The 27,936-nt window shown below is 39.5% G+C and overlaps 1 protein-coding gene across 4 annotated transcripts; it reads left to right on the top strand.

Moving 5' to 3' along the window:
- The first annotated feature begins 16 nt into the window (after positions 1 to 16).
- On the top strand, positions 17 to 27,797 carry c2h19orf38 (chromosome 2 C19orf38 homolog). 4 transcript variants are annotated; one of them, XR_010003176.1, is made up of 9 exons: positions 17 to 155; positions 10,154 to 10,477; positions 14,021 to 14,074; positions 14,495 to 14,587; positions 16,463 to 16,487; positions 17,563 to 17,606; positions 20,575 to 20,612; positions 20,875 to 21,336; positions 23,576 to 27,797. XR_010003176.1 is itself a non-coding variant. In XM_008103819.3 (8 exons), the coding sequence occupies exons 1-8, from the start codon at positions 3,261 to 3,263 to the stop codon at positions 23,594 to 23,596; spliced, it is 645 nt and encodes a 214-aa protein (XP_008102026.2). In that variant the 5' UTR covers positions 170 to 3,260; the 3' UTR covers positions 23,597 to 27,797. The 4 variants fall into 4 exon arrangements, 2 of the variants coding, with proteins under 2 accessions (XP_008102026.2, XP_008102025.2); XR_505643.3 differs by lacking the exon at positions 17 to 155 and adding an exon at positions 1,102 to 3,306; XM_008103819.3 differs by lacking the exons at positions 17 to 155; positions 20,875 to 21,336 and adding an exon at positions 170 to 3,306.
- Positions 27,798 to 27,936: the final 139 nt, after the last annotated feature.

The following is a 27,936-nucleotide window of genomic DNA, read 5'->3' as shown; positions in this document are numbered from 1 at the left end:
GAAGTTCTTCCTCGTGTTCAGGTGGAATCTCCTTTCCTGTAGGGTTGTTGTATGTCTTTCGGGCTTGTGGCCATGTTCCAGAAGTATTCTCTCCTGACCTTTCGCCCACATCTATGGCAGGCATCCTCAGAGGTTGTGAGGTATGGATAAACTAGGTAAGGAAAGAATATTTATCTGTGGAGAGTCCAGGGTGTGGCAAGAGTCCTTTGTCACTGGGAAGCCAGCATTAATGTTTCAGTTAATCACCCTAATTAGCATTGGAAAGGTTTTGTCTCTTGCCTGGGGGCATCCTTTGTTCAGTCATTAGCTGCCCTCTGCCCTCAGAGTGTTGGTTCCCATCTACTGTTTTGATTTTAGAGTTTTTTAATAGTGGTAGCCAGATTTTGTTCATTTTCATGGTTTCTTCCTTTCTGTTGAAGTTGTCCACATGCTTGTGGATTTCAATGGCTTCTCTGTGTAGTCTGACATGATAGTTGTTGGAGTGGTCCAGCATTTCTGTGTTCTCAAATAATATACTGTGTCCAGGTTGGTTCATCAAGTGCTCTGCTATGGCTGATTTCTCTGGTTGAATTAGTCTGCAGTGCCTTTCATGTTCTTTGACTCTTGTTTGGGTGCTGCGTTTGGTGGTCCCTATGTATACTTGTCCACAGCTGCATGGTATCCGGTAGACTCCTGCACAGACCGTACACAGAGAATCTGTGAACCTCACCTCCTCCAAGGTGAACTAAACCACCTAAACTGGGCTCTACAGGCAATGGATACTCCACCACAGACATCAGAAGAGCTGTAAGGCCAAGAATAAGCCATGACAGTAAAGACAAAGATCCACCCGGAGGAAAGGTGTTTTCACCATACATCAAGGGAACCACTGACCGCATAGGCAAACTGATGAAGAAGCACAACCTACAAACTATCTACAGACCCATGAAGAAAAACCAACAAATGCTACGGTCAGCGAAGGACAAGAGGGATCCTCTCTCCTCTGCAGGAGTCTACCGGATACCATGCAGCTGTGGACAAGTCTACATAGAGACCACCAAACGCAGCGCCCAAACAAGAGTCAAAGAACATGAAAGGCACTGCAGACTAATTCAACCAGAGAAATCAGCCATAGCAGAATACTTGATGAACCAGCCTGGACACAGTATATTATTTGAGAACACAGAAATGCTGGACCACTCCAACAACTATCATGTCAGACTACACAGAGAAGCCATTGAAATCCACAACCATGTGGACAACTTCAACAGAAAGGAAGAAACCATGAAAATGAACAAAATCTGGCTACCACTATTAAAAAACTCTAAAATCAAAACAGTAGATGGGAACCAACACTCTGGGGGCAGAGGGCAGCTAATGACTGAACAAAGGATGCCCCCAGGCAAGAGACAAAACCTTTCCAATGCTAATTAGAGTGATTAACTGAAACATTAATGCTGGCTTCCCAGTGACAAAGGACTCTTGCCACACCCTGGACTCTCCACAGATATATATTCTTTTCTTTCCTTACCTAGTTTATCCATACCTCACAACCTCTGAGGATGCCTGCCATAGATGTGGGCGAAAGGTCACTTCTGGAACATGGCCACACAGCCCAAAAGACATACAACAACCCTGTGATCCCGGCCATGAAAACCTTCAACAACACATCCTTTCCTGTATTTCGAACCCATTGCTCCACTGAGTCTTAGTTTCAAGCAGGGCCATGGGTTTGAAACGTTTTTTAGTGAATCATGAAGAGTAGTTCCATAACACAAAATAATTTAGAAATCCGGCTCCATCGAAAAACTTCAGTGGACACTCATGAGGATTGGTTAATCAGTTAAAATTCATGAGTAAGCCAAGTTTTTTAAAAAACCTGAAAAATTTTGGGGGGCAGTGTTGAACCCCTAAATCTAGCTTGGATACAACCCTGGTTTTGTAGGGACCATAAGCCAGTCATGGGGCTGTATAGAACTTGGAGCTTAGGAGACAAACATCCAGAGTTCTGTCTTTAAGACTGCAAAATGGTTTATTTACAAAAATAATAACTACATTTCTTTAGAGTGAACTGGGTCCTAGCAACTCTATACTCCATCTCTTCTAGGGTTTCAAAGAGAGGGAAAAATCTCCAAGCACACATCTCTCCTGACACACTACGAGAGAGAGATCTCAATACACAAAGTACACACTTGAATGTAAAAGTAGAAAGCCAAAAGACAAAAAGGCATGCACCGACAAAGTATCCATTCTACACAACCAATCAGAATGAGAGCAGAAACAGAGAGGAGAAATAGATACTGTACACCCCAACTGTAATTCAAGAGTTAGGAGGGAAGGAATTTCCCTCAGCCTATTCTAAAGCTAACTCTTCCGCATTGAGGACTGCAGACCTGGGCAGTGTGGGGTTGAATTCCAACACCCAGGACATCACAAGATGTGAAGTACAGGCCTAGCCCAAGAATCTTGCTGCCTTTTCTAAGAAATGTTGGCAAAATTGATTTTTCTCTTGTATTATAACTACAGGGATAATTTTTGGACACTTTGTTTCCAGGGCTTAGGAATCTGTCTGGGGGTAGCAGGTTTAATTTAGTTTTAACAGGCAAAAGATAGTGTGTATCCCTATTAATGTAAATAAATACACCATTGGGAGGGGCTTTCTTGGCAGATTTCATATGTACACAATGTACAAGTGTTTCTTGGCTGTTACGTAATCGCATACCGCAGCCTGTAAGGTAACACATAATGAAATATTAATTCACATAACCCAGCAATAGCCCTGATATCATAAGTGCTGGCTGCCATAAATAAGTAACTCTACTGCCCTCTCACCTTAATGGGATGACGGACAAGTGCCAAGAAAATGCAGTTTCACCCCAAAACTGGTTCCAAATTAGGCTGGCCCAGAAAGTCCTCTGCAACCAAGCTATTCTTAGATTTCTTGGTGGTTTCAGTCCAAAGAGTAAAATGGATGGATGGGCAGACAGATGTAGATATGTCAGTCTGCTGATTTTCCTTTAGATTAACTAATTTTCGATCGGATTATAGTTTTTAACCTTGCTGCGCATCCCCCACATTTGGCATTTGTTGAAGCAGCGCCTTTCAAATGTGCAATAGGAAATGGAAAATTTCTGTTTCCCCATTGAGGGATGAATTGCAATTTCCTCCTTGCACATGAAACACAACATTAAGCAAGTGCCTTCTCCTTTTTGTTGTCCACATCTTGAACATAATTTGTTAAGAACAGTTGGTTTTTCTCCATTGTCTGCAAAAGATGCAAGATGCTCCACGGTAACACGAATCTGAAAATTCTCTTTCTTCTTGCTGGTATGTTTTGCTCTTTTCTTCTATATCATCATTTCATATCAGACATTTCTGGATAAAACAAAGGGATAGATTTCAGGGGTGTTATTTATAGGGTGCTTCTGAAAAAGAATCACACAGTTCAATTTATTGTTAAGTTGAACTTTTGGGGTTGACCCAGTAAAGAAAACCCTTCTGAGTTTCTGGATCACAGGCTGTGGTTCTAAGAATACCTATTTCCACATGAGGTGAGATTAGAGATCGGTTGTCTGAACAACAAAATGGAGCTTTAGATGTGATTGGAAGGGTTTAAATATTCATGAGACAAAAATCAAAATTTTAGAGTAAATAAGAAATTGACATCAGACAAGAACAAAGGTCACAAAACAGCAATTAGAGCTGGTGTTTTATATATAGAATAAACATGCATTGGTGTTTATAAGGTCCTGGTATTCCAGCGATCACGGCCCTAAGATAGTGGTAAAAGGAAAACACAGAATTATGGAAAATTTAATTCTCCCCTGTGTGTTCTACCTATCCCAATCCTAAATGTATTTATTTACTGTAATGTGCACAACGAGCAAATCACCAAATAATTCAACATGTCTTCTCTTGTTGAGAACCTGGCTGCTGGGCTGGGACTGCATTTTTGGTGAACAGTGTTCCCAATCCTGTTGGCAACTTCAAGGAATGCTGTTTCTTTTTATCCATAGAAACCACTTCTGTACATTCTTAGAATAACTGGACCCTTCAGAAATGTAATGTACACACAGTGGGATATTATTTTGCACAAATGAGATCTTTTGGTGTTCTGAAATGTGATTATCAAACCCATATTTTAGGAGGTAAGGATGCAGCTGAGAGACTGCAGATTTTGGGAGTATGTCCGATATCTTTGTTACACCCATTTTCTTGCAAAGAGTTGTTTTTTTTTCTTTGAGAATTGTTCAGGGAGGTATCTACTACCTTTTTACTAATGCTTTTTTTCCTGGCTGTGCAACAGTAGCCAGGAAGTGGTAAGGTGCGCTCCTCTACCCAGTGTCCAGGGAAGATTGTACTGGTGTCACATGTGACTATGATCAAACAGTCAAGAAGCAATAGCTGGAACCCTTCAGGACCTCAAGCAGACCTGGCAGGGTGAAGGCAGATGCAGCTGCTCCCTCCTCCTAAGCAACATGACAATCAGTGCTGAATTTACCATTGTGCTTAAGCACAGGGTCCTGTTGACCAGGGGGACCCATCTTCTAGCCCAATTTTTTTATGATGGATTTTGCTTATGCGGTGCAATTCTAAATTTGAAGGTGTTCTTCTTTCGGAGAGATTCCAGGCATAATGATAAAGTTGATACTCTATGGCAGGGGTCCCCAAACTACGGCCCGCAGGCCACATGCGGCCCATCAAAGCCATTTATCTGGCCCTCACAGCACAAAGGCAGAATGGGGTTGGGCTAAACAGCCCAAGGGGTCTCTTCCTATTATTATTATTATTATTATTATTATTATTATTATTATTATTATTATTGTTAACATTGAGGCTGGGTGGCCATCTGTCAGGGGTGCTTTGCTTGTGCTTTTGGTACACAAAGGCAGAAGAGGGTTGGACTCAATGGCCCAAAGGGTCCTTCCAAACCTCTTTTTAAAATTATTATTATTATTATTATTATTATTATTATTATTATTATTATTATTATTGCTCGGTGGCCAACTATAGTCTGGCCCTCCATCGGTCCAAGGGATCGTGAATTGGCCCCCTGTTTAAAAAGTTTGGGGACCCCTGCTCTATGGGAATATGCCACAATGCAGGCAATGTAGGCCTACTGGGCCTCTCTCCTTCAGAGCCCAAGGAAGGGGCCTCTTAACTTAAATAACACAGGGCTTCATTTGTCCTAAATCCAGCTCTGATGACATTTATGACCTGTCTTATAAGAAAAGAGGCATAATCACATATAGGCAGTTCCTAAGTTACGAACAAGATAGGTACTGCAGGTTTATTCTTATGTCAAATTTGTATATCAGGTTTTTAACATGTATAGCATAGGCTGTCTGTACCTCTGTTCAGAATATTTCACCTCATTTTCTGTCCCTTTGATCATTGGATTTAAAAAAAATGGCTTGTAGTGGAAACAAAGATTGATGATAAAGCTTCAGTCCAGACCCCTTTTCCCCATGATAACTCTTTTAGGAGTGAATTTCCCTTCCGAGGGGTAGACTTCTCTCACTTCCTGTTGTCTCACCCCTGTTCTTAGATATGAGTCGTTTGTAAGTTGGATATTTGTAACCCAGGGACGGCCTGTAGTACAAAATTTGATCGAATATCAATAAAACTTCAGAGAAACCATTGAAATAACTATAATTCAAGATTTAGCTCCATCTACATTGCAGAAGAAGAAATAAATCAAAGGATTCTATGCTGGGGTCCAAGGGAAAATTGTGACCCAAAAGGAACTCCTTGTTAATCACAGACAATTGAGAGTAGGAAACATCACAAAAGCATAGCTTGTAGGAAAATATAGCTTAAGATCAAGAAATGAAGCAGGAGTGTGTCTGAATGTTGAAAGGCCAACAGTTTATTCGTTGCAGAGAAATTCTTCAAGCAACCCAAGAGAGACTATATACATAAACATTACATCTTGACAGATATAGATATTAGTTAATTGGAAACAGAAGATGGAAAAATTCCATTTTCTCTACAAAAACAAAACCAGTAAATATGTCAGAATCCTTCACTTAAGATCTGCCATGCTTTATATATTGATGTTATATTGTGATAGTGATTTTATTTCTATCTTCTCCCTCATATGGCAGTTTCCAATCAGTACTGCACTTTGTTAAAAACACAGCACTGATTAGAAGCACACAAAAACATTTTTTATTTTTCATATATATGTTAGAAAACACTTGATTTACAGAGTTAAATGTATTTTAAATTAATTAAAATGGAGAACATGCCTTCACAACTCATCAAAACAACACTATGAAGTGTTTAAAGAGGAGGTAAAGAAAAGAAACAATATAAGGATAAGAAATTATTCACATTAGACAATGAAAATTATTTGTCTCTGCTCCATGGTGCCAAGAAGACATAAATTATCAATTTCTATAAAAAGACTCAAGAAAAAGCAACCAAGAACAGGTCCCTTTCATGCTGCATAAATGTAGTGTTATGATTCCTCTTCAGCTGCCATGATTCCATCCCATGCAAATTGGATTTGTAGTTGGTTAAGTCTTCTAATTGATAATTCTAAATAACCCTTCCTAAACTGCAGTCCAAGTGCAATATTAATGCTTTAACTGCGGTATGATGTGAGATCATACTGGGACAATGATGTGAGATCTGATACACAGTCTTACATAAATGTTTACCTGCTACATGGCTTTTAGAAATTGTATACAGAATATAAACCAATTTCCATGCTGTAAAGATTTTATTAATCATTTAAAAATAAAAGAGCCCATCATCTTTTTTTTCCATAAAAAAATTCTCCCTGATTTTTCATGAATTTTTTCCCACTAGGCCTTCACATCTCTGTACAAGGCCACTTTTATTTGGGTTGGAGGATTTTGGGAGGATTATGGCCATGTTTGGTTTGGCAAGAAAAGATTTAAGTAAGTAACTTTATTCTTATACCTCGCCACCATCTCCCAACAGGGACTCGGGGCAGCTAACAAAACAAATACAACAGTTAAAATACATTACAGTAAATAAAACCACAATAAAATCAACACTATAAAACAATATATTACAATGGTCATAAAACTCATTTAAAAGCATAAAATGAGTACAGACTTAGTAAAATGGAATGAACCTCCAGGTTAATGGAGGGGGGTAGTATGGAGGGGACATTTGAACTAAAGTGCAGTAATATTCCTATAAAGTGCTATGGGACAAATGACAAGATGGAAAAAAATTTTTAATCGTTTACAGGGGATGGGCGTCCGGTTAATTATATTATTTAAATAAAACAAAATGAAATGTCATTTGAAAGTAATACATTAATCATTAGTTACCTATAAAATTAAATGTAGCAAGCAACAGCTAACATGTTGCCCAACATTAAATCCTGTCTGCCTTCTGTATCCATAGATTTGCTTCCACAAATTCTGCATGTAGTCATGGCTTGAAATTAAAAAAAATAAAAATGGCAAACATTGACACCATTTAACCAAGCCATTGTATATACAGTAGAGTCTCGCTTATCCAATATAAATGGGCTGGCAAAATGTTGGATAAGCGAATATGTTGGATAATAAGGAGGGATTAAAGAAAAGCCTATTAAATGTCAAATTATGTTATGATTTTACAAATTAAGCTCCAAAACTTCATGATTTACAACAAGTCTGACACTTGTTTGGGAGTGTGGCTACACTTGTGGTGTTGGGCATGTTGGCTTGCTGTGTGTTGCTGCCTAGAGAAATAGCTGTGGATCTGGGCAGGAGGCAAGGTTAGATAATACAGAATGTTGGATGAGCGAAGGTTGGATAAGCGAGACTCTACTATATCGGGACTTGACTATTCATGGATTATTCCATGGTGCTCCCGGAACCAAATCCTGGATACGACAATCCATGAATCATCAACCAAGAAATGATGATTCAGGGGGTACCAAGGACCATTGTAATAGTGAAGCAATACAGCAGCAGCATTCTAGTTTCTGGCCCTATTATTGAAAAGAGATATAACTTTGGGGTGGTGATGTATTTTGTGAGTGAAACCATCATCATACATCTTTATCTTGAGTTATCATAGTACTATTTATGGTCAGTCGTTTTCCCTACATTTAATAAATCAGTATTTGTGTGTTTCACTTTTTAATCAAGTAGTTATGTAATAGCAAAGGAATACATGTTTTAGTGCAAATTGTAAACATTCTTGGAAAAATAACATCACTTATGCCTTTCCAGTCATTTCAGTTTGTACGCCTTTGATCACCATGTTTTACTCTGCACAATTGTTATTTTCTTTTCGTTCACATTTTTCATTGTCTTTGATACAATACTGGATTGAAGAAGTGCCTCAATCATACAGTTTTAAGAAGTGGTTAAAATGGCTTGCTCAGGTGAATTATGTTTTTCCCAGCCTCATGGATTACTAATGTTGATGAGATATAGAAGGACGGATTAGGATACATTTTCCAAACAGTTGAAAGTTAATTGCAATTTCTCATTGGTCTTACATTGCAAGCGTAATATTTGGATGCTAATGGGAGATGTCACTTTGGATGTATCCTTACAATAATAACTAGACAGATTATCATACACTCAACTGTCGTTATTTGGTAGGGGGCAGTTCCAGTTATTCCCCTGTTATACTCCCTTTTCACTTTCGCCCTTTGCCCTCCATTTATTTTTACAGTTTAAGGAGCTAAAGTAGTTTATGCTTAATTAACTCAAGAAAAACCAAACTGCTACAATCTTTTCTTAGGTTGTGTGTTCATCCTCATTAATACCTTTTGCCATGTTGATCACTCTCTGATGTTGCTTGGGGACATGACCCAATTTTGTCTGTGATACCTTAGCGGGGATAAACTATTTATCCAAATTATATTTCCTTGAAAATTTGCCTACAACTCTTATGGCTAGTCAAGAACTTACTGCTGAGAACTTACAAAACAAGAGGTGATTCCTGCAAAAGAACATCTGTAGAAAGTATTAGCAAAACTCCCAATGAAACAATCCGATACTGCAGCCCAATGTCCACCTCAAACATTAATAAAATCATAGAGTTCTGGAGTTGGAAGAGACCTTGTGGGCCATCCAGTCCAACCCCCTGCCAAGAAGCAGGAAAATCACAGTCAAAACACCCCCTACAGATAGCCATCCAGCCTTGTTTAAAAGCCTGAAAGACATACAAGAACCCATCCAGCCTTTGTTTAAAAGCCTCCAAAGAAGGAGCCTCTACCACACTTCAGGGCAGAGAGTTCCACTGCTGAACAGCTCTCACAGTGAGGAAGTTCTTCCTAATGTTCAGGTGGAATCTCCTTTCCTGTAGTTTGAAGCCGTTGTTCCATGTCCTAATCTCCAGGGCAGCAGAAAACAAGCCTGCTTCCTCCTCCCTATGATTTTCCCTCACATATTTATACATGACCATCATGTCTCCTTTTAGCCTTCTCTTCTGCAGACTAAACATGTCCAGTTCTTTAAGCCGCTTCTCGTAAGACTTGTTCTCCAGGCTCTTGATCATTTTAGTTGCCCTCTTCTGGATACATGCCAGCTTGTCAACATTTCCCATCAGTTGTGGTGCCTAGAATCATATACAGTGTAATTCCAGGTGTGGTCTGATCAAGGCAGAATAGAGGGGTAGCATGACTTCCCTGGATTTAGACACTATACTCCTATTTATGCAGACCTAAATCCCATTGGCTTTTTTAGCTGCCGCATCACATTGTTGGCCCACATTTAACTTGTTGTCCATGGGGACTGCAAGATCCTTTTCACACATGCTGTTGTCGAGCCAGGCATCCCCCATTTTGTATCTTTGCATTTCATTTTTTCTGCATAAGTGGAGTATCTTGCATTTGTCCCCGTTGAACTTCATTTTGTTAGTTTTGGCCCATCTCTTTAATCTGAATTCACCTCCTGTCTTCTGCAGTTTTAGCTAACCCTCCCAATTTGGTGTCATCTGCAAACTTGATGATCATGCCTCCTAACCCTTCATCTAAGTCATTAATAAAGATGTTGAACAGAACCCTGCTTATGGCACTCCACTCGTCACTTTCAGGATGAAGAGAAAGCACTGGTGAGCACCCTCTGGGTTCGTTCACTTAGGCAATTACAGATCCAGCTAACTGTAGATTTACCTAGCCCACATTTGACTAGTTTTTTTTGCCAGAAGCTCGTTTTTTCTTTACACCTCTTACCTTGTGCTTTTTCAGGCTCTTTGGGGGTTTCCAGCCTTTTTCCTTATCCACTTATTGTCCTGGATGTGCCCTCTGATGGCATCAAAGAAGGAGACTCCATCAAGATTGTATGCTTAGCACCCAGGGCCTATGTGGATGCCTGGTTCTATTTGCTCAAAGGAGAACAAGCCCAGCCAGTTCAGATTCTGCCAGCAGCAGAAGCCCAACACACTGTTACCTTTCATCTGGAGAACATCACTACTGGAGATGGGGGCCAATATAGGTGTCAATATGGCCTCCATAATGGAAGCCATTTGCAGCTGTCTGAACTCAGCTTCGTCCTGGAGATTACAGTGGAGGGTAAGTATTTCTCTGATTTATTTTCTCTGTTTAGAAGTCATCATGATTCATCATAATATGCTGATTGAAGATGGTACAAAAGTAGAGTCATACACAATTACAGCCAAATGGTGATTCAGTTCCTGAATTTTATTTGGCTTCTAGTGGCATTCTATATTTGGTAAAATATGTTAACATGACCTCAAAACAAGAAAAAGGTACTGTTCCATTATTCAGGTGGAGGCTACTAGAGGCGCTAGAGAAATAAGGATATTTCATTTTATGGGATTGGAATAGGGGTCCCCAAACTTTTTAAACAGGGGGCCAGTTCACGATCCTTCGGACCGTTGGAGGGCCGGGCTATAGTGGGCCACCGAGCAATAAATAATAATAATAATAACAATAATAATTAAAAAGAAGGTTGGAAGAGACCCTTTGGGCCATTGAGTCCAATCCCCCTCTGCCTTTGTGCACTGAAAGCACAAGCAAAGCACCCCTGACAGATGGCCACCCATCCTCAATGTTAATAATAATAATAATAATAATAATAATAATAATAAAGAGGATTAGAAGGGACTCCTTGTGCCATTTAGTCCAATCCCCTTCTGCCTTTGTGCACCAAAAGCACAAGCAAAGCACCCCTGACAGATGGCCACCCAGCCTCAATGTTAATAATAATAATAATAATAATAATAATAATAATAAAGAGGATTAGAAGGGACTCCTTGTGCCATTTAGTCCAATCCCCTTCTGCCTTTGTGCACCAAAAGCACAAGCAAAGCACCCCTGACAGATGGCCACCCAGCCTCAATGTTAATAATAATAATAATAATAATAATAATAATAATAATAATAATAAAGAGGGGTAGAAGAGACCCCTTGTGCCATTTAGTCCAATCCCCTTCTGCCTTTGTGCACCAAAAGCACAAGCAAAGCACCCCTGACAGATGGCCACCCAGCCTCAATGTTAATAATAATAATAATAATAATAATAATAATAATAAAGAGGATTAGAAGAGACCCCTTGTGCCATTTAGTCCAATCCCCTTCTACCTTTGTGCACCAAAAGCACAAGCAAAGCACCCCTGACAGATGGCCACCCAGCCTCAATGTTAATAATAATAATAATAATAATAATAATAATAATAATAATAATAAAGAGGGTTAGAAGGGACTCCTTGTGCCATTTAGTCCAATCCCCTTCTGCCTTTGTGCACCAAAAGCACAAGCAAAGCACCCTGACAGATGGCCACCCAGCCTCAATGTTAATAATAATAATAATAATAATAATAATAATAATAATAATAAAGAGGGTTAGAAGGGACTCCTTGTGCCATTTAGTCCAATCCCCTTCTGCCTTTGTGCACCAAAAGCACAAGCAAAGCACCCCTGACAGATGGCCACCCAGCCTCAATGTTAATAATAATAATAATAATAATAATAATAATAATAATAATAATAATAATAATGGTTGTAAGAGAAGAGGAGACCCCTTGGGTCATTTAGCCCAACCCCCTTCTGCCCTTGTGCCGTGGGAGCCGGATAAATGGCTTTGATGGGCTGCATCCGGCCCCCGGGCCTTAGTTTGGGGACCCCTGGATTGGAGGGAGGGTTGAAGGCGTAAAACCATTTCCCCCTGTTTTCCTGTTATTCCCACCAACACTCCTTTCTGATATGAGAAGGGGGAGGAGGGATAACCAGCAAAAATGGTGAAAATGGTTTTCCTCCTTTAACTCCCCCCATAAAATAAAGTATCCTTCTCTATCTAGCAGCCCCTAGTGGTGCTCTCAATAGCAGAAAAGAACCTTATCCTCTTGAGTAGTGGTTCTCAACCTGGGGTTCCCAGATATTTTTGACCTACAACTCCCAGAAATCCCAGCGAGTTTACCAGCTGTTAGGATTTCTGGGAGTTGAAGGCCAAAAACATCTGGGGAACCCAAGATGAGAACCACTGCTCTGGAGCATACCTAATGTTGCCCATACCTTTCTTGTGAGATTGATGTGTGCATGTGCATTTTTTAGACTTACAGTAGAGTCTCACTTATCCAACACTTGCTTATCCAACATTCTGGATTATCCAACGCATTTTTGTAGTCAATGTTTTCAATACATTGTGATATTTTGGTGCTAAATTCGTAAATCCAGTAATTACTTGATAGCATTACTGCGAATTGAACTACTTTTTCTGTCAAATTTGTTGTATAACATGATGTTTTGGTGCTTAATTTGTAAAATCATAATGTAATTTGATGTTTAATAGGCTTTTCCTTAATCCCTCCTTATTATCCAACATATTTGCTTGTCCAACGTTCTGCCGGCCCGTTTATGTTGGATAAGTGAGACTCTACTGTATTTGATTTATGTTTTATTTGAATAGCCTACTCTGCAACTATGGTTATGGTTTAATACATCATGTTAAGGATGTCACCATTGTTTGTTTGCCTATATCTCACATTTTCCACAGTTTGGGACTCGAAGCAGCTTACAACAAATGAAAGAACATATCATTAAAAATGAACAAGATGCAAAAGTTAAAATGAGATTAAACTTTCAAAAATTAAAGGCAGATTAAAACATACATCATTAAACACTCCCACAAACATTTAGTACAACAATGAGCAAGATTTAGCATATTGTTTAGATAAGATGAGCCTTGTTTAGTCATTATCAAGTACTGTATATACTCGAAGATAAGCCGAGTTTTTCAGCTCTTTTTTTTTTGAGCTGAAAAAGCCTCCCTTGGATTATAATGGGGTCAAGGTCAAGGCCGGGCAACAGAACCTGGAGGCCATTGCTTGCAATATACTATGTATTTCTCTCTTACCCTCCCTTATCAGTGTGTTTTCCAAAGCCTCCCTCGCTCTTAACTAAGGGAATGTTTTCAAAAGGGAGAGAAGCCCTTGCAAGTCAGGAAGAAGAAAAATATATATCCATTAATCTTATAAAAGCATTTTCCCTGAAATATTTGTTAAACTCTCCTACATATATATAGGAATGCATTTGCAATCCCTATGTACTTATATATCTGTATGTATCTATCTATATACATTAATTTTATATATGAATTTCCCCCCCATGTGTTTGCAGGTCTTTGCAAATCCTATATACATATAGATCCATGTACCTGTATATCTGTATCCGTATACATACATTATTTAACCTATTGATGCCTTGATTAGTGTAATTTTATTGGTATCTATTTTTATTTTTATTTTTAAATGTACCTGTAGCTGCTTCATTTCCCACCCTCGGCTTATACTCGGGTCAATAAATTATCGCAGTTTTTTGTGGTAAAATTAGGTGCCTCCACTTATATTCGGGTCAGCTTATACTCGAGTACATACGGTACTTGTCAAAGTTGAAGAATCAGAGGCTGCTTCTAGTAACACCAGAGCCTACCTCCTGTAATATCAGCAGGGGCTATTCATGGGCTCTACATTTCTGGGACAGTCCTGATCTGGTAATCCTAAATTTGTTCTTGCATCTTCAGTGCACCCACTTTTTGTCTTTCATTTAGCCATTTTCTCTGAAGTTGCTCAGATGTCATCTCTTTTTCTGTTTCAGAGTCCAGTTTGACCACTTCTGTTCCAACTGATCCTCCAAATTCTGGCTCAAAAGGTGAGCAGCATTCGACTTTTAAAAAAACATTTAGGGAAATAAATCAGAGGGTAGGCTGGACCATCCTGGAAAAGGTGGAGAAAACTTCCAAAGAAAGTTGGTAGCCAGTACTGCATGGTGTACTCTTCAAAAATAATAAAAGGAAACAGCAATTACAGCCATTCTGCATTGAGGGACAAGGCCGACGTCCTTCTAGAAGCCTCCAAAGACCATACAAATAATCAAACTCATAATAATAATCATCATAATTAGACAACCAGCAAAATCGTACTCCTTGCAGTCCTTGGGACCGGGGAAAGAGACAGGCCACATTTTGTGGTCATCACTGGCTGTCCCCCTTTCTAACTAGTCTACTCATGCAGTTTTGCCACTTTATATTTTGCTGACTGTCATCAAATTATTTCCTGTTATCAATTCCAGGTTCAGACTGGGTTCTTCCCACTGCTTTGAGTGCGACTGGAATACTGCTGCTGGTTTTGATCCTAGTGGTTGCTGTGATTGCAGTTGGACGATGTACGTAGAATTAATATATGGGGCATCTTTCATCGCCCTATTTAAGAGCACAGATGATGTCTAAGATGGAATACTTAGCACCCATTTCACTTGGAGTAACTATAGACCTTTCACACTAAACAATTATAGTGTTATGATCCCACTTTGACCACCCTGGTGCCATCCAATAGAAACCTGGGGATGGCTATTTAGGAGGGAACATCCTCCTAAATAGCCAAAACCTAAAGAGAGTCTATAGCTAGAGGGATCCTCCCCTGGTACTTCTTACCAAACTACAACTCCCTGGATTCCAGAGCATGTTGCCATTGCAAGTAAAGAGAAATATTTTACCCTCAGCATGTAGTTGTGCAAGAGTCAGATTGTCAGAATGACTATCAGCTATCTATGACTCAGTGACACTGGCTTGCCAGATGAGATACATTTCTGTAGGCACTATAGTCATGAAAGATGTGCAGCTATATCAAGATTAGGGACATTTAGAATGTTCAGAGGAATAATCAAATGAGTGTTTTTGTTTACTGAATATAATATTGTTGGACAGGAAAGTATTAATTACATCCATCTAACATTAGCATGAGAGTCAGCATGGTGTAGTGGTTTGATGATGTTTTTATTGCATAATTGTTTTATTGCTGTGTTTTGATATTTGATTTTTTTATCGGGCAAGGCCCCATGTAAGCCGCCCCGAGTCCCTTCGGGGAGATGGGGCGGGGTATAAAAATAAAGTTAGTATTATTATTATTATTTGAACATTGGACTGCAACTCTGGAGACAAGAGTTTGACTCTCTGTGTAGACATGCAGGCCCATTGGGTGACCTTGGGCAAGTCATACTCTTTTGGCCTCAAATTTGAATACTGGTGGGGTTGATGGGAACTGATTTGGTCATTTGGGAGTTGTAGTTGCTGGGATTTATAATTCACCTAAAATCAAAGAGGATTCTGAACTTTACCAATGATGGAATTGAACCAAACTTGGCACACAGAACTCCCATGGCCAACAGAAAATACTGGAAGTGTTTTCTGGGCATTGACCTTGAGTTTTGGAGTTGTAGCTCATCTACATCCAGAGAGCACTGTGGACCCAAATAATGATGGATCTGGACCAAACTTGGCATGAATACTCACTATGCCCAAATGTGGACACTGGTGGAATTTGGGGAAAACAGACCTTGACATTTGGGAGTTGTAGTTGCTGGGACTTATAGCTCACCTACAATCAAAGAGCATTCTGAACCGCACCAATGACAGAATTGGGCCAAACTTCCCCCATTACCAACAGGAAATACTGGAGAGATTTTGGAGGGACTGACAGTGATTTAGGGGAGATGTAGCTCACTTATCTCCAGAGAGCACTGTGAATTAATATGTTTTCTGATGGTTTTTGGTGACCCTCCTGACCCCCCTCCTGACCCCCCTAGGGAAACACTGATCTAACCAGAAGTGGTTGTAAATATTGAGGTCTCACCTTGGTATATAAACAACAATAAAAATGCAAATGTCTGGGACAGATGTGCTCAGGGTGTACTATAGAATAAATGCAGTCTGACATCACTTTGCTATGGTTCAATGTATAGAATTGTGGGATTTGTAGTTTAGTGAGGCACCAGCGAACTTTAGCACAGAAGGTTAAAGAGCTTGAAAAACTACAGCTTCCAGGAATCCATAGAATTGAGCCATAGCAGTTAAAGTGATGTCAAATTGTATTCATTCTACGGTGTAGATGCATTCTGAACACTCTTGTTTTTTATTGATCAATAAAACTGTCGGATTTCACTGAACAAGTAAGATGTTGGCTTTCATTATGCCTGGTAAAGCTATGAATGCCTTTCCTTTTCTACCAAACCTGCTCACTTATGTATGTTTGTTTTGGATAGTGAAAGAAAGAAGACAGAAAAAAAGGTGAGAGCTCAACATCATGCAGTACTCTTTTCCCATATAGCAGTTAAATCGAAAAGTTAATGGAGTAGCTGGTTGGCGCACCTTTGGTGATGATCCCTATCACAAGACACTGTATGCATCCCAGTGCTGGTCTACGTCCTCTCCATCATCAACTTGTCCCCTGCTATTGATGGGAAAAACCCATCAATAGCTCACAATCCTGCAATGTTCCTGTTGCCTACCTTAGTGGTAACATGCCAGTAGTAAAGTGATCTCAGGGGATGGAGGATGTCTCCTTCTCCTTCCCATCACTTTCCTGAGAAGTTTGTTTTGTGTTCATTTCTATTTTACAGTTATAGTTGTCCTTTTTTGTCGCTCAAATTATGAAGCAGTGGGAAGGTGGGATTGTAAAGGTATGCAGAAGTATGACTGCAGGGCCACCGATTGTCAAATCAATGCAACTGGATGAACGAAGAGAGGCACAATATGAAAAGTTCTCATCCCAGTATGTTTTTATTATCTATGATAGCGTGACTGCCATGGAATAGGGGCTTCATGTGCTAAAGTCCTTAATCTGTCCACCTATAATCATTCTAACTTTTTTATCAACCACCCCAAAACTATGGAATGACTTGTCGGAAGAGCCTTGGCAGCTAATTCAGCTGTCAGAATTTAAGATGCAACTGAAGACCTATCTCTTCTGGCAGGCCAACCCAGTCAATTTTAAACTGTGAATTTCAACCTGCATTTTATTGGTGTGTTTGTCTTGTGTATATTTTAGTAAATATAATAGTGTTGTGTTAATAGTGTTGTGTCTGTTTTAATGGTGTTGTACCTTGTCTTGAGCACTGTAAGGAGACGCGAGTAACAAATAATAATAATAATTTTAAAAATATTATTATTATTTTATTTCTTACCCACCTCACCTCACAGCTCTAATAGTAATAATAACCTTGTTAAGTGAGAGGATAATCTTTATTCTTCTATATGTCCTAAAGAGGCTAATATAAGCAGTATCTCAGTTGAGCTTTAGAAGAGGCACATGTTTTAGTTTGTGAAATAATTGCATTAATTATATATGCTTTGGTTTGCACAGGGTATTAGATTCCTGCTGGACAGAAACAAGCTACCCTGCAACAGGTATGTAAAATGTATATACCAAATACACCACCAATCTCTCCCTCCGACCCACCCCAATTGCCCCGCCTTGTTAGAGATATGCATGATGAGAACAAGCAAAGAAGGATAAGTGGTTACTGATACATCATTGCTCACCTAGTGGCTGCTTCAGTTATAGTCTAGATTCTAAACAGGTCTTTGCCACTTTTTCTTCATTCATATGCAAAAGGAAGGGGGCCCCTGGTGGCACAGTGTGTTAAAGCACTGAGCTGCTGAACTTGCAGACCAAAAGGTCCCAGGGTCAAATCCCGGGAGCGGAATGAGCACCCGCTGTTAGCCCCAGCTCCTGCCAACCTAGCAGTTCGAAAACATTCAAATGTGAGTAGATCAATAGGTACCACTCTGGCGGGAAGATAACGGCACGCCATGCAGTCATGCCGGCCACATGACCTTGGAGGTGTCTATGGACAACGCCGGCTCTTCGGCTTAGAAATGGAGATGAGCACCAACCCCCAGAGTCGGTCACGACTGGGCTTAACGTCAGGGGAAACCTTTACCTTTACCTATGCAAAAGGAAACTAGCTCTCTCAAAGTATCAGCCTATTACTTACATCTGAAACTCTAAGGAAGAAATACAAATTAAACGAGACTGTCTGGAAAAAAAGCAACTGGTTAGGAGTAGGGAAGAAAGGACCTGTTTTGATATCAGCTGATGCCAAAAGAAAGGGAATGTGTCTCAGTAAAGGAAATTCTGGTGGTGTTATGCACATGTGAAAAAGCTCCTCATAAAGACACTTTTAGCATACTATTTAAATCTCTCTCAAAGGACATTGTGTGAGTCAATGCAACTGTTCATGTGACTGTATATATGTTGCTCTGCATTTCAATGAGTAAAAGTTCCTGTTCTTTATTGATAATCTGTGTGGCATATCTTTTCTCTGGCAAGTCAGTGTCAGTGTGTGGACTGATCAAAAGTGAACTACGCATGATGCACTATTTGCATTGTAGAGATTACCTACACTCAAAATATATATGTTTACCAGTAAAAGCTGACTCAGCTGTACATAGGTGACGAAAAAACCTACCCATAGTGACACAAGTAAAGATATAGTTGCTATCCTGTCCCTTTCTGAAAAGGGAATCCTGAAAGATACTGAGGAAAAAGATTAATCCTAGGCATAAATTCCATCCTGGGCAGTATCTTCCCAGAGGAGAAGCCATAACTTGCTGCTTTCTCGAGGTTCTAAGAAATTACAAAGATTGTAGAAAATTTGAATCTAGTGCAATGGAAAAAATATCTTGTTGTTGGACATGTTTTGGAAGCTTTTAAACAGAGGCAGGGTGGCCATCTGTTGTGGGTGCTTTGATTGTACTTTTCTTGCCTGGCAGAATGGGGTTGGATTGGATGGCCCATGTGATCTCTTCCAATTTTTTGATTCTTTAATTCTATATGCATCTATTCTTGGGAGTGCTCCTTGATCCATCCCTCCAAATGTCAGCCCAGGTAGATGCCACCATCAGGAGTGCTTTCTACCAGCTTTGGCTGATATGGCAGCTGCGCCCCTTCCTAGATTTAGAAGACATAAAGATGCATGCACTAGTAACCTGAAGTTTGGACTTCTGCAACATGCTTTACATTGGGCTATCTTTGTACCAAGTTCAAAAATTCCAGTTGGTTCAAAATATGGCAGCCAGATTGGTCACAGGAACATCCAAGAGTGAACATATTACACCTGTCCTAAAGTCATTCTACTGGCTGCCAATTAGTTTCTGGGCAAAGTACAAAGTGTTGGTTTTGATCTTTAAAGCCCTACATAGTTAAGGTCCAGGTTACCTTCATGTCCTTTGTTTGATGTCTATTTTGTGTACTTTCATCTATATATATAAAAGAGTGATGGCATCACGGCGACCCACAAAACAACAAAACTACAGGCCCCCGAACCTCAAAATTTGACAACACAACCCATCATCCACACCTCTAGGTTGATACAACAAAAAGAAAAGAAAAATAAAGTCCTAATTAGAGAGAGAGGAATAATTGCTTTTATCCAATTGCTGCCAGTTAGAAGGTTAAGCTCCTCCAACTTGATCTCCTAGCAACCCTATAAAAAATAATAAAAAACACTAAAAATTAATACAATAAAATACTATAACAGAAAATAACTAAAAATAATACAAGAAAATAATAAAATATAATAAATAAAAGGATAACTTACAATAAAATTAATAAAAAATACAAATAACGTCAAATAAAAATTACACAACAATTTTTAACCAATACCACCACCACTTTGCCACAGCAACGCGTGGCCGGGCACAGCTAGTGTGTGTGTGTGTGTATATATATATATATATATATATATATTAAAGAAATGCAGTTTTAATGTGGATCTTTTATAGAAATACGTATATTTGTTGAATTTTTGCAATGTTTGCGTTTTTTAATTGTGTTATAACCCACCTTGAGCCAGAGGGAGAGGCGGGTAAGAAATATAATAATAATAATAATAATAATAATAATAATAATAATAATAATCCTTTACACTGGAGACCAGAGGATCTTAGATGCCAGTGAAGAGTAGCTCAACTGAACTCTCCCATGTTCACAGACTTTCTGTCTTTCTTGCCATCTGAGTTTTCAGACCTATAATAATAAGATATATGGACTAGTTGGGGGCATGAAAGAGACTGGGAGCAGTAAAAAGAAACAAACAACTTTTAAAATTATTTTATAGCAAACTCTTCTCTTTTGCTGTTGCAAGAAGTAATAAGTAGAATTGCCAGCTGTCCATCTGCTCACGGCAACAAAATTTTTTCAAAGTATGTTGTCTTCTATTCTAATCTTACTTCTGCATTTTTGTGGCATGAATACTTCCTTGGTAACCATTCCTGGAAAAATATGTATGAAGACAGTGTGCATCTGTTTAGATATTAAGATGTTTGTGTAGCCCGTCTCTTAGTCACTGTATCCATATTGCTTCTTTCACAGAGACATCCTTTGATAACAGCATGTACACTGTTTCCGTGGTAAGTTATATTATTATTATCCAGTGATAATGGACAACCTGTGGATGATTGTGCATGGGTTGGTCCATAGATGGAGATCACTCAAAGGCATTCTTGAAAATGTTGTGGAGGAGGTAAATATAATGGCACACCAGATAATGCAAGTAGGAGAAAGTGTCCATGAGAATTGGCTAAATGTGATGCTCATCCTCATGCTTTACTCCCTCACCAGTATTTTTTCATCTCCTTCATTTTATTCATTTTGACTTTTTCATCATGCAAGAACTCTGGTCAAGATGTTGTAGAGAACCAAGGTACCTGGAGGTCCAGAGCCATGAGCACAAGATTTTCATCAATCAAGTCAATAGGGAAGCCAGACTTCTTTACATTCAGAGCTTCAGAGTAACTTCTTGTCCTCTTACACCCTTGACTGCTATGCCTTTTCTCTCAGAGCACCACCACCAACAAAGTTCATTGGCGCTTTGGACTAGATACTCGTTGGTCATCACCATAGAGCATACAGCCATCATGCTTTGAGATGCTCCTGAGAGTATTCCTCACCAGACTCTCTGAACTTGGATCACCTGAAGAAAAGAGAAGCTCTGACCATTTCTATCAGTTTCTATAATAATTCCCTTGAGTCCTTAGCTGGACTTAGTAGGAATGGATATAGCTCCGAAAATTCTTCATTTCTGGAATGGTGGCAACAAAGACAGGAAGGAAGGAGGACCTAAACAGGAAACTGGTAATTGAATCTCTGTAATTAACACCATCGTTTGTATATTTATATGTCCAAGAAGACAAAAACAGTTATTGCTACCTTTAGTACAGACATAAATTAATTTGGATGATATCCTGTTTGACAGTTTCTTTAAATGTTCACAACCAGATGCTTTGATCTGCCTTCCCTCGCAGGCAGAAGTTCTAAATGACTCAAAAGCAGTGAAGAAATCTGTGGTATTTAAGAATTAAGAAAAAGTGTTCCCTTGTAGTTGTGTTCTAAAAGCAGACTTCCTCAGAACACGTACAACAGTGAAATTAGAAGCATGAGAGTGCATGAGAACCAGTCCTGTTGATATGCACTCTCATGCTTTTAATTTCACTTCTTAACCATTTTTCCTCTGTATGCATGGATTCCTGTCACCTGAGGATAACCATGCATGCATGCTGTAGTTAGTAAAGTACATAAGAGAGACTACAAATGCAGATCCTCATAAAATAACTTCTGCCTTAACCTATGTGACATTTGGCTAGCAGCTGGCTTTGAAGTCGCTTCCAGAAAAGAGACAAACATCAGTGATCTCTTGTATTTATTTTATTGCTTGTCCTGCATTAGGTGAAACAAGATAGTTTTCTAAGCAGAGCTGTTTCCATAGCCATAGACTGCCAGCACCAAACCTCTGTTTTGCATCTATAAGGGGGTCAGCAGGCAGAAAGATGCGTAGTCCTTTAATGCATTCAGTACTGAAGCCTAATTCCTCTGGATCTCATACATATTTTGAAAACTGGTTTTGCCTGTCCTTTGACTTTTTCTATAAAATAGAATAATTTACTATTGTGTTTTACTTATTTTAATTTCCTTTGATAAATCTCATTCAAATGTGTGGGCAAAGTACAGGTATACATGGCAGTGTGGTGAAAAGCAATTATTAATCATACCAGAGCTTTAAAACGTTAATTTTTTGGACTGCAACTAGTTGCTATGCTAGGTGAATTCCATGACTTATACTCCCAAAAAATTACATTTCAAATGATGGCATGATCTACACATGTACTGGAAAATAATATCACTTACCATAAACTGAAGTTGGTCCCAAGTAGCAAGACACAGCAGTGAGGAGGAGTCCACACTGCCTAGTATGGTTGAAACTTAATGGTCCCTTTTGCCATTGCTAGACTGCCATGGAGCCCTGGACAGTTCTTTGCTCATGTTGTTAGGATTCTTAACACACACACACAAGTGGGAAATAGTGTTTTATAAACATCTTTGAGGATTATGTACAATTTAGCCTTATTTTAAAAGGAGTCCCAGTGGTGAAGTGTGTTAAAGCACTGAGCTGCTGAACTTGCAGACCAAAAGGTCCAGGTTCAAACCCTGGGAGCGGTGGGAGCGGCCGCTGTTAGCTCCAGCTTCTGCCAACCTAGCAGTTCGAAAACATGCCAATGTGAGTAGTTCAATAGGTACCGTTCTGGCGGGAAGGTAACGGCGCTCCATACAGTCATGCCGGCCACATGACCTTGGAGGTGTCTACGGACAACGCCAGCTCTTTGGCTTAGAAATGGAGATGAGCACCAACCCCCAGAGTCGGTCACGACTGGACTTAACATCAGGGGAAACCTTTACCGTACTAGCCTTATTTTCCCCCCATTGAGTTTAAATTTGCAGCCTAAAATGGGCCTCCTGGGCCTCATCAAAGTTTAAGAAAGCAGCAGCCACCTGCTCCATTTGGGAACAGCACCACTGACATAGCCTCTCACACTCTGCCTCAGTCAGGAATTTTGACAGAAAGTCCAAAAGAATAATGGTGCCACTGAGAAGCAGACTGTTGACTTGCTCACTCTGCAGCAAACTGAAAGCATCCTGTTCTGCAAGGAGGACTACTACATTGTGCCTTTTGCAATAGGCCTGGCTTCCAAATTGATGTGTATACAATTGCACTGTTAACATCTGAAAGCACGGAATTATGTTTGCTCAATGCTGTCCGCACCTGGTCAGTTTTGAAAGATATTATGTAGGCATTTGGTGCAATTATAAGATCACAGGCTGTTGAATTCACTACACACAAACTGTGGGCTGCAGAGGTTACTGTGGAGATTTTCCTAATGTGTAGACTGTAGTTTGCCAGCCAGTAGTGATGAAGAAGCTAAAGCCTGGTGCTTGTGTCTGAATACCATCTCTGTGTTTTGGTTCTGAATCTAAGTCATTAACTGCTGATTCTTTGAAGAGCTTTTGGGTTTGAAATTATGTTTGTTTACTTTGGTAGGAAGTGAGCATGGTCTTGTGATGTCACCAGGATCCTTGATGCCATGGATGACGACAGAGACTGGTGGCAGCAGAGACCGTGGACTTCACTGCCTTCGTCCATTGTACTCTATGTGCCTCAGATTCCCTTTGGAGAATTGTTGCAGTTATATCTGACTTAAGAAGTGGTATGGAAGCAACAAAAACCACTTGTCGGTGTATCCAGCCTTGGTGTACATTCTCAAGGCTTAGTTTATCTCACTTAAAAGGACACAATGGAAACATACTCTATCCTTTAAATCAGAAAGTGGAGACTCCTTTCTTTTGACCTTATCTACTTCTACAGATAGGTTCAACGAGGAACAGAACTTTATCATCTCACTTGGAAGTGCCACAATTATATGAGAATATGGTTTCCAGAGGTAAATGTTTTGTGGGGGAAAGGCCCCACAGTCAATAGGATGTGTAGGAATAGGTGCAGGTTGGTTCATTTGCTCCGATAGTCTGAATCAGAGGAGCTTCGTTGGATTGATGTATTTGGCTCACCACCCTGAAAACCTAGAATGGATCAATTCTCTACAACAGATGCACATTGAAGAGGGACAGTTTTTGACAAAGTACAATGACAGGGGTCCAAGCTGGGTTAAACTAGGGTTGACAGCAGAAGTGAGAAGCATCACAACACAGCTGTGAAGTAGGTCAGATTGAGAGATAAGTGACTGCCCAGAATTACTTGGGAGCTTTATTCCAGAGTGAGGATTTGAACCTATGTTTTCCACATTGTATCACTTGAAGCAGAGCTGAACATCCTTTTCAGGCAGGTCTGGTATTAATTGGGGAGGTTTTCCCTTGGTGCAAAAGAATGGGAAGGTTTAAACTTCTTCTCCCTGCCCACACATCTTGATCTTCTATGTATCTTTGTAGGTGAAATTCTCTTGCTGCTGGCAAATGAAAAAGCCAGATGAAAGTATTTTTTCTCCTATGGCAAATTATTTGGCAAAAAGGAAAAGTTGGTGATCTTTCAGCTTTGGTGCATGCGGAGAAGAGATGTTGGGTGTTTATTTAATTATATATTATATTATATTATATTATGTTATAACCACAGCCACCAAATTGTAAAGATGTTTTTATTTAAACGCTGCCACCAAATGTAAAGATGTTTATAATTTGGCCACCAGATGTAAAGGGGATTATCAACGCTTGCCACCACTATGGGAAAATATAGCCACTAGCTACTTAGAGAGGAGACCTTTTAAATTATGTTTTTCTTCTTTCTTCTTGTTTGCTTTTGATGGTAATATATATGTGGCAGAAGCTGAGATGTTTAAAAGAACAATAACATGTTTATTCAGGCACAAAGCTTAATGGTTACAGTAACTTTCTCTTTAGAGGCACTTTAGTTAACAGTTGCAAAGCTAGAATGAGGTGTTTCAAACTTCTTAAAATGTTACTTCTTTCTTTACTGCTCTAAACTGCAGTCACCCTGTGAATTACAATCACAGATTATCTGTTCCTTATCAGGAGACAGACTACCTTAAAATAAGTCACCAAACTTATTTTAAGCTGACTCAAAAATAAGCATTTGAGCCTCCCTGATCCCTTCAACTGAGGATCAGTCTTCACTGTACCTCATCAGGGCACAGACTAACTGCTTCTTTTTCAAACCTGCACTTCTCCACCAAAACGGCAGTTGGCTCTGCCCACTTCTCCATGGCAACCAACTCATGAGTGCAGAGTAACTGAAATATTGACCCTTTTAAAACCCAATTAAACATGACATCTGTAAACAAAAAAACCCCACACTTCGTTACAGTGCGGCACACAATGAGCCTCCCAGAATCAAATAAGTACACACTGTTCAGTCTGTCGCTATACATTCTATTTCATTAACACTATGTAACACAATTTTTGTTCCTGAGTTATAAATGCCATTTCCTAATTGGTTCTATCATAAAAAAACATGGAAAAAGTTCATTAAACTGCAAAAACTTTGTTCTTGCAGGACATCTGGCAGCACATTTTGCTATTGTTTTTCAATGAATATCTCATGAAATCTCGACCAATTCAACATAGTTTGTGGCAGCCACAAAAACAAAGTTTCTAGAGTATAATGACTACTTTCAGTAAGCGCCACACAATTAAACAGGAAATAACACTTTCAAACCAGGAACAGAACATTTTTCAAATTTTGTTGTATTTTGTTACATTCACCCATATATTTCAAAAACTTTCACAGAGACATGCCTCAGGAAAGCCTTATCCCAGTGCAGAGTACTAATTCCAGATACAGTATAATGCTCCTTTAGTGAGGACCAAACTAATAAAAGTGAATGGGACTTACTAGAAAAGTCAAACTTATGTGAATTAAAGGTTTTCCTCTGTCATAGTGCTTTGATATATTAATGATCTTGGGGAAATTATGAGATGTGTTTTTTGCTCACAGAATGAGCCAGATTCCTTATTAGATGATGGAACAGAACTGTAGATATGCTGCTGCTGCTGATGATGATGATGATGCAGGCAGAAGGTTAATGCACGTAGAAAGAAAGGATTCTTCAAAAGTGGAAAATTGTATAGGAAATTGATTTTGTTTCCTTAAAAATAGCTGTTTTTTTTGGAAATATGCTAATGCTGTCTTTTTTAAAAACATAATTCTACGATCTGATTGGTGAAAATGTAAGGCAACATTTTACGCCACATTCAGATATAGAGGGGCATTTAGAAAATGAAAAAATGGATAAACACAGGTTATTATATAATCGTTGCTCAGTTATAGTGACATCTGTCCTGCCCTGTCTGTGGAGTAAGACCAGTTTACAAAAATATGTAGCAAAAGATAAATACAATTCAGGACCTTTAAGACACTTCAAAGCCACAGGATGGCTTTGAACCCAGGATCTTTCCAGCATGGTAAATGCAAAGGGGTTCATCAGGTCAAGGCTATGGGTTAAAAGCATTGCCTCTTGGTATTTGTTGGACACAGAGGGAAGGAAGGTTTGTCTTTGCCTTCCTTTGCTTAAGGTCACCCAGTGGGTTTTCATGGCAGAGTAGGGATTTGAATCCTGGTCTCTATAGTCACAACTCAGTGCTCAAACAAGTACACCTTGATGGCTCTTAAGCAGTGGTTCCCAACCTCCAGGTGTTTTGGACTTCAACACCCAGAAAATCTAGACTTTGAATCTTGTGGCATCTTTGACTGGATTCATGATGATGATGATTCTTATCACTTTTATTTATAGACTGCTTTTCTCTCTATAAATAAGACTCATAGCAGTTTACAGCCAATTCAATACAAAACTCAAAAGTATACAAACATTAAAATAGAATTAAACATTAATGTTATTAAAAATAAACACTTAAATTCTTAAAACTGATTCAGTTTTGCACTGCCATATATCTACACTGCCATACATCTACTGCCATTGATCTACACTACCATATAATGCAGTTGTATTGGGGGGCAGGTTGAACCCCTAAACTGCCCCCTTGGCTACAGGCTTGATTGCGTGAGTTCCCTCCTTTCAGGACACTTCTACCTCTTTGCAACTGTTCCGTCTCCCAGGCGTTTGATTTTACAAATTGCTCATAGTTGTAGGAACAGCACCTGTTTGCATTTCTTCCAGGGCTGTTGCAGATTCTGCAGCACTCTGATAGTCAACTATTAGCAGAGTTTATAGCCAGTTTGCAGAGCCTTGCTGCTATAGGCTTGCAAATGTATCTTTTTGTTCTGGAGACCGCCCCTTTTCCTGGGGAAAGAAGGCTCCATTTTGAGAAGCCTCTTGCCTTCTAGACTGAAGAAGAAAGAACTTAGATGTGCTTGAGTGGCCAAGCCAGGCCAACTCTGACAAAGCCATCGTAAGTATTGACCTGCCTTTAAAACCAGCGCTGAGCATAAATAGGGAAAGACTTGCTCTTTCTAAAAATAGTAGCTTAGCGCTGGGGCATAGAACATCTCTGGATTTCCTTGCCACTGGAAGAAGCCCTACCAACTTCGCCTCAAAAACTAGCTTTGAGCTTATATAGTGATAGACCTGCTCTTTTTGATAGCAGCTCAGGGCTAGGGTAAAGAAGATCTCAGAATCTCTTTGCCTTTGGTGGAAGTTAACCCAGCAACTAAAGAGGAAAAGCAAGAAAAGGAACATCTGCAAGGTTTTATAAGTTGACTGGTTTTATTTGCAACCTTAACTACGTGTGCCAAGTCTGCCAAGGACTTTGTGAAAATAAAATTTTGTTTGATTATTCTACTTGAAGTACCTTTGGTTACTGGGATTTCCAGAGCCCCCGCAGTTCACCTGGGCAAAGGAAGAAGCACATCCTAAAGCTTTAAAAGGTGCCTGGGTGTGATGGCATAGCAACCATGGAGGGATATGTATGACGGCCAGA

The sequence above is a fragment of the Anolis carolinensis genome, chromosome 2 (assembly GCF_035594765.1).
Source record: "Anolis carolinensis isolate JA03-04 chromosome 2, rAnoCar3.1.pri, whole genome shotgun sequence".
Lineage (NCBI taxonomy): Eukaryota > Metazoa > Chordata > Lepidosauria > Squamata > Dactyloidae > Anolis > Anolis carolinensis.
This window is presented reverse-complemented; position numbering and strand designations above follow the sequence as displayed.

Coding starts and splice junctions, on each gene's coding strand:
- c2h19orf38 (XM_008103818.3), top strand. CDS start 3,261: ATGCTCCACGGTAACACGAATCTGAAAATTCTCTTTCTTCTTGCTG. Junction 16,488..17,562: donor GAAAGAAGACAGAAAAAAAG/GTGAGAGCTCAA, acceptor TGGTTTGCACAG/GGTATTAGATTCCTGCTGGA. Junction 17,607..20,574: donor AACAAGCTACCCTGCAACAG/GTATGTAAAATG, acceptor CTTCTTTCACAG/AGACATCCTTTGATAACAGC.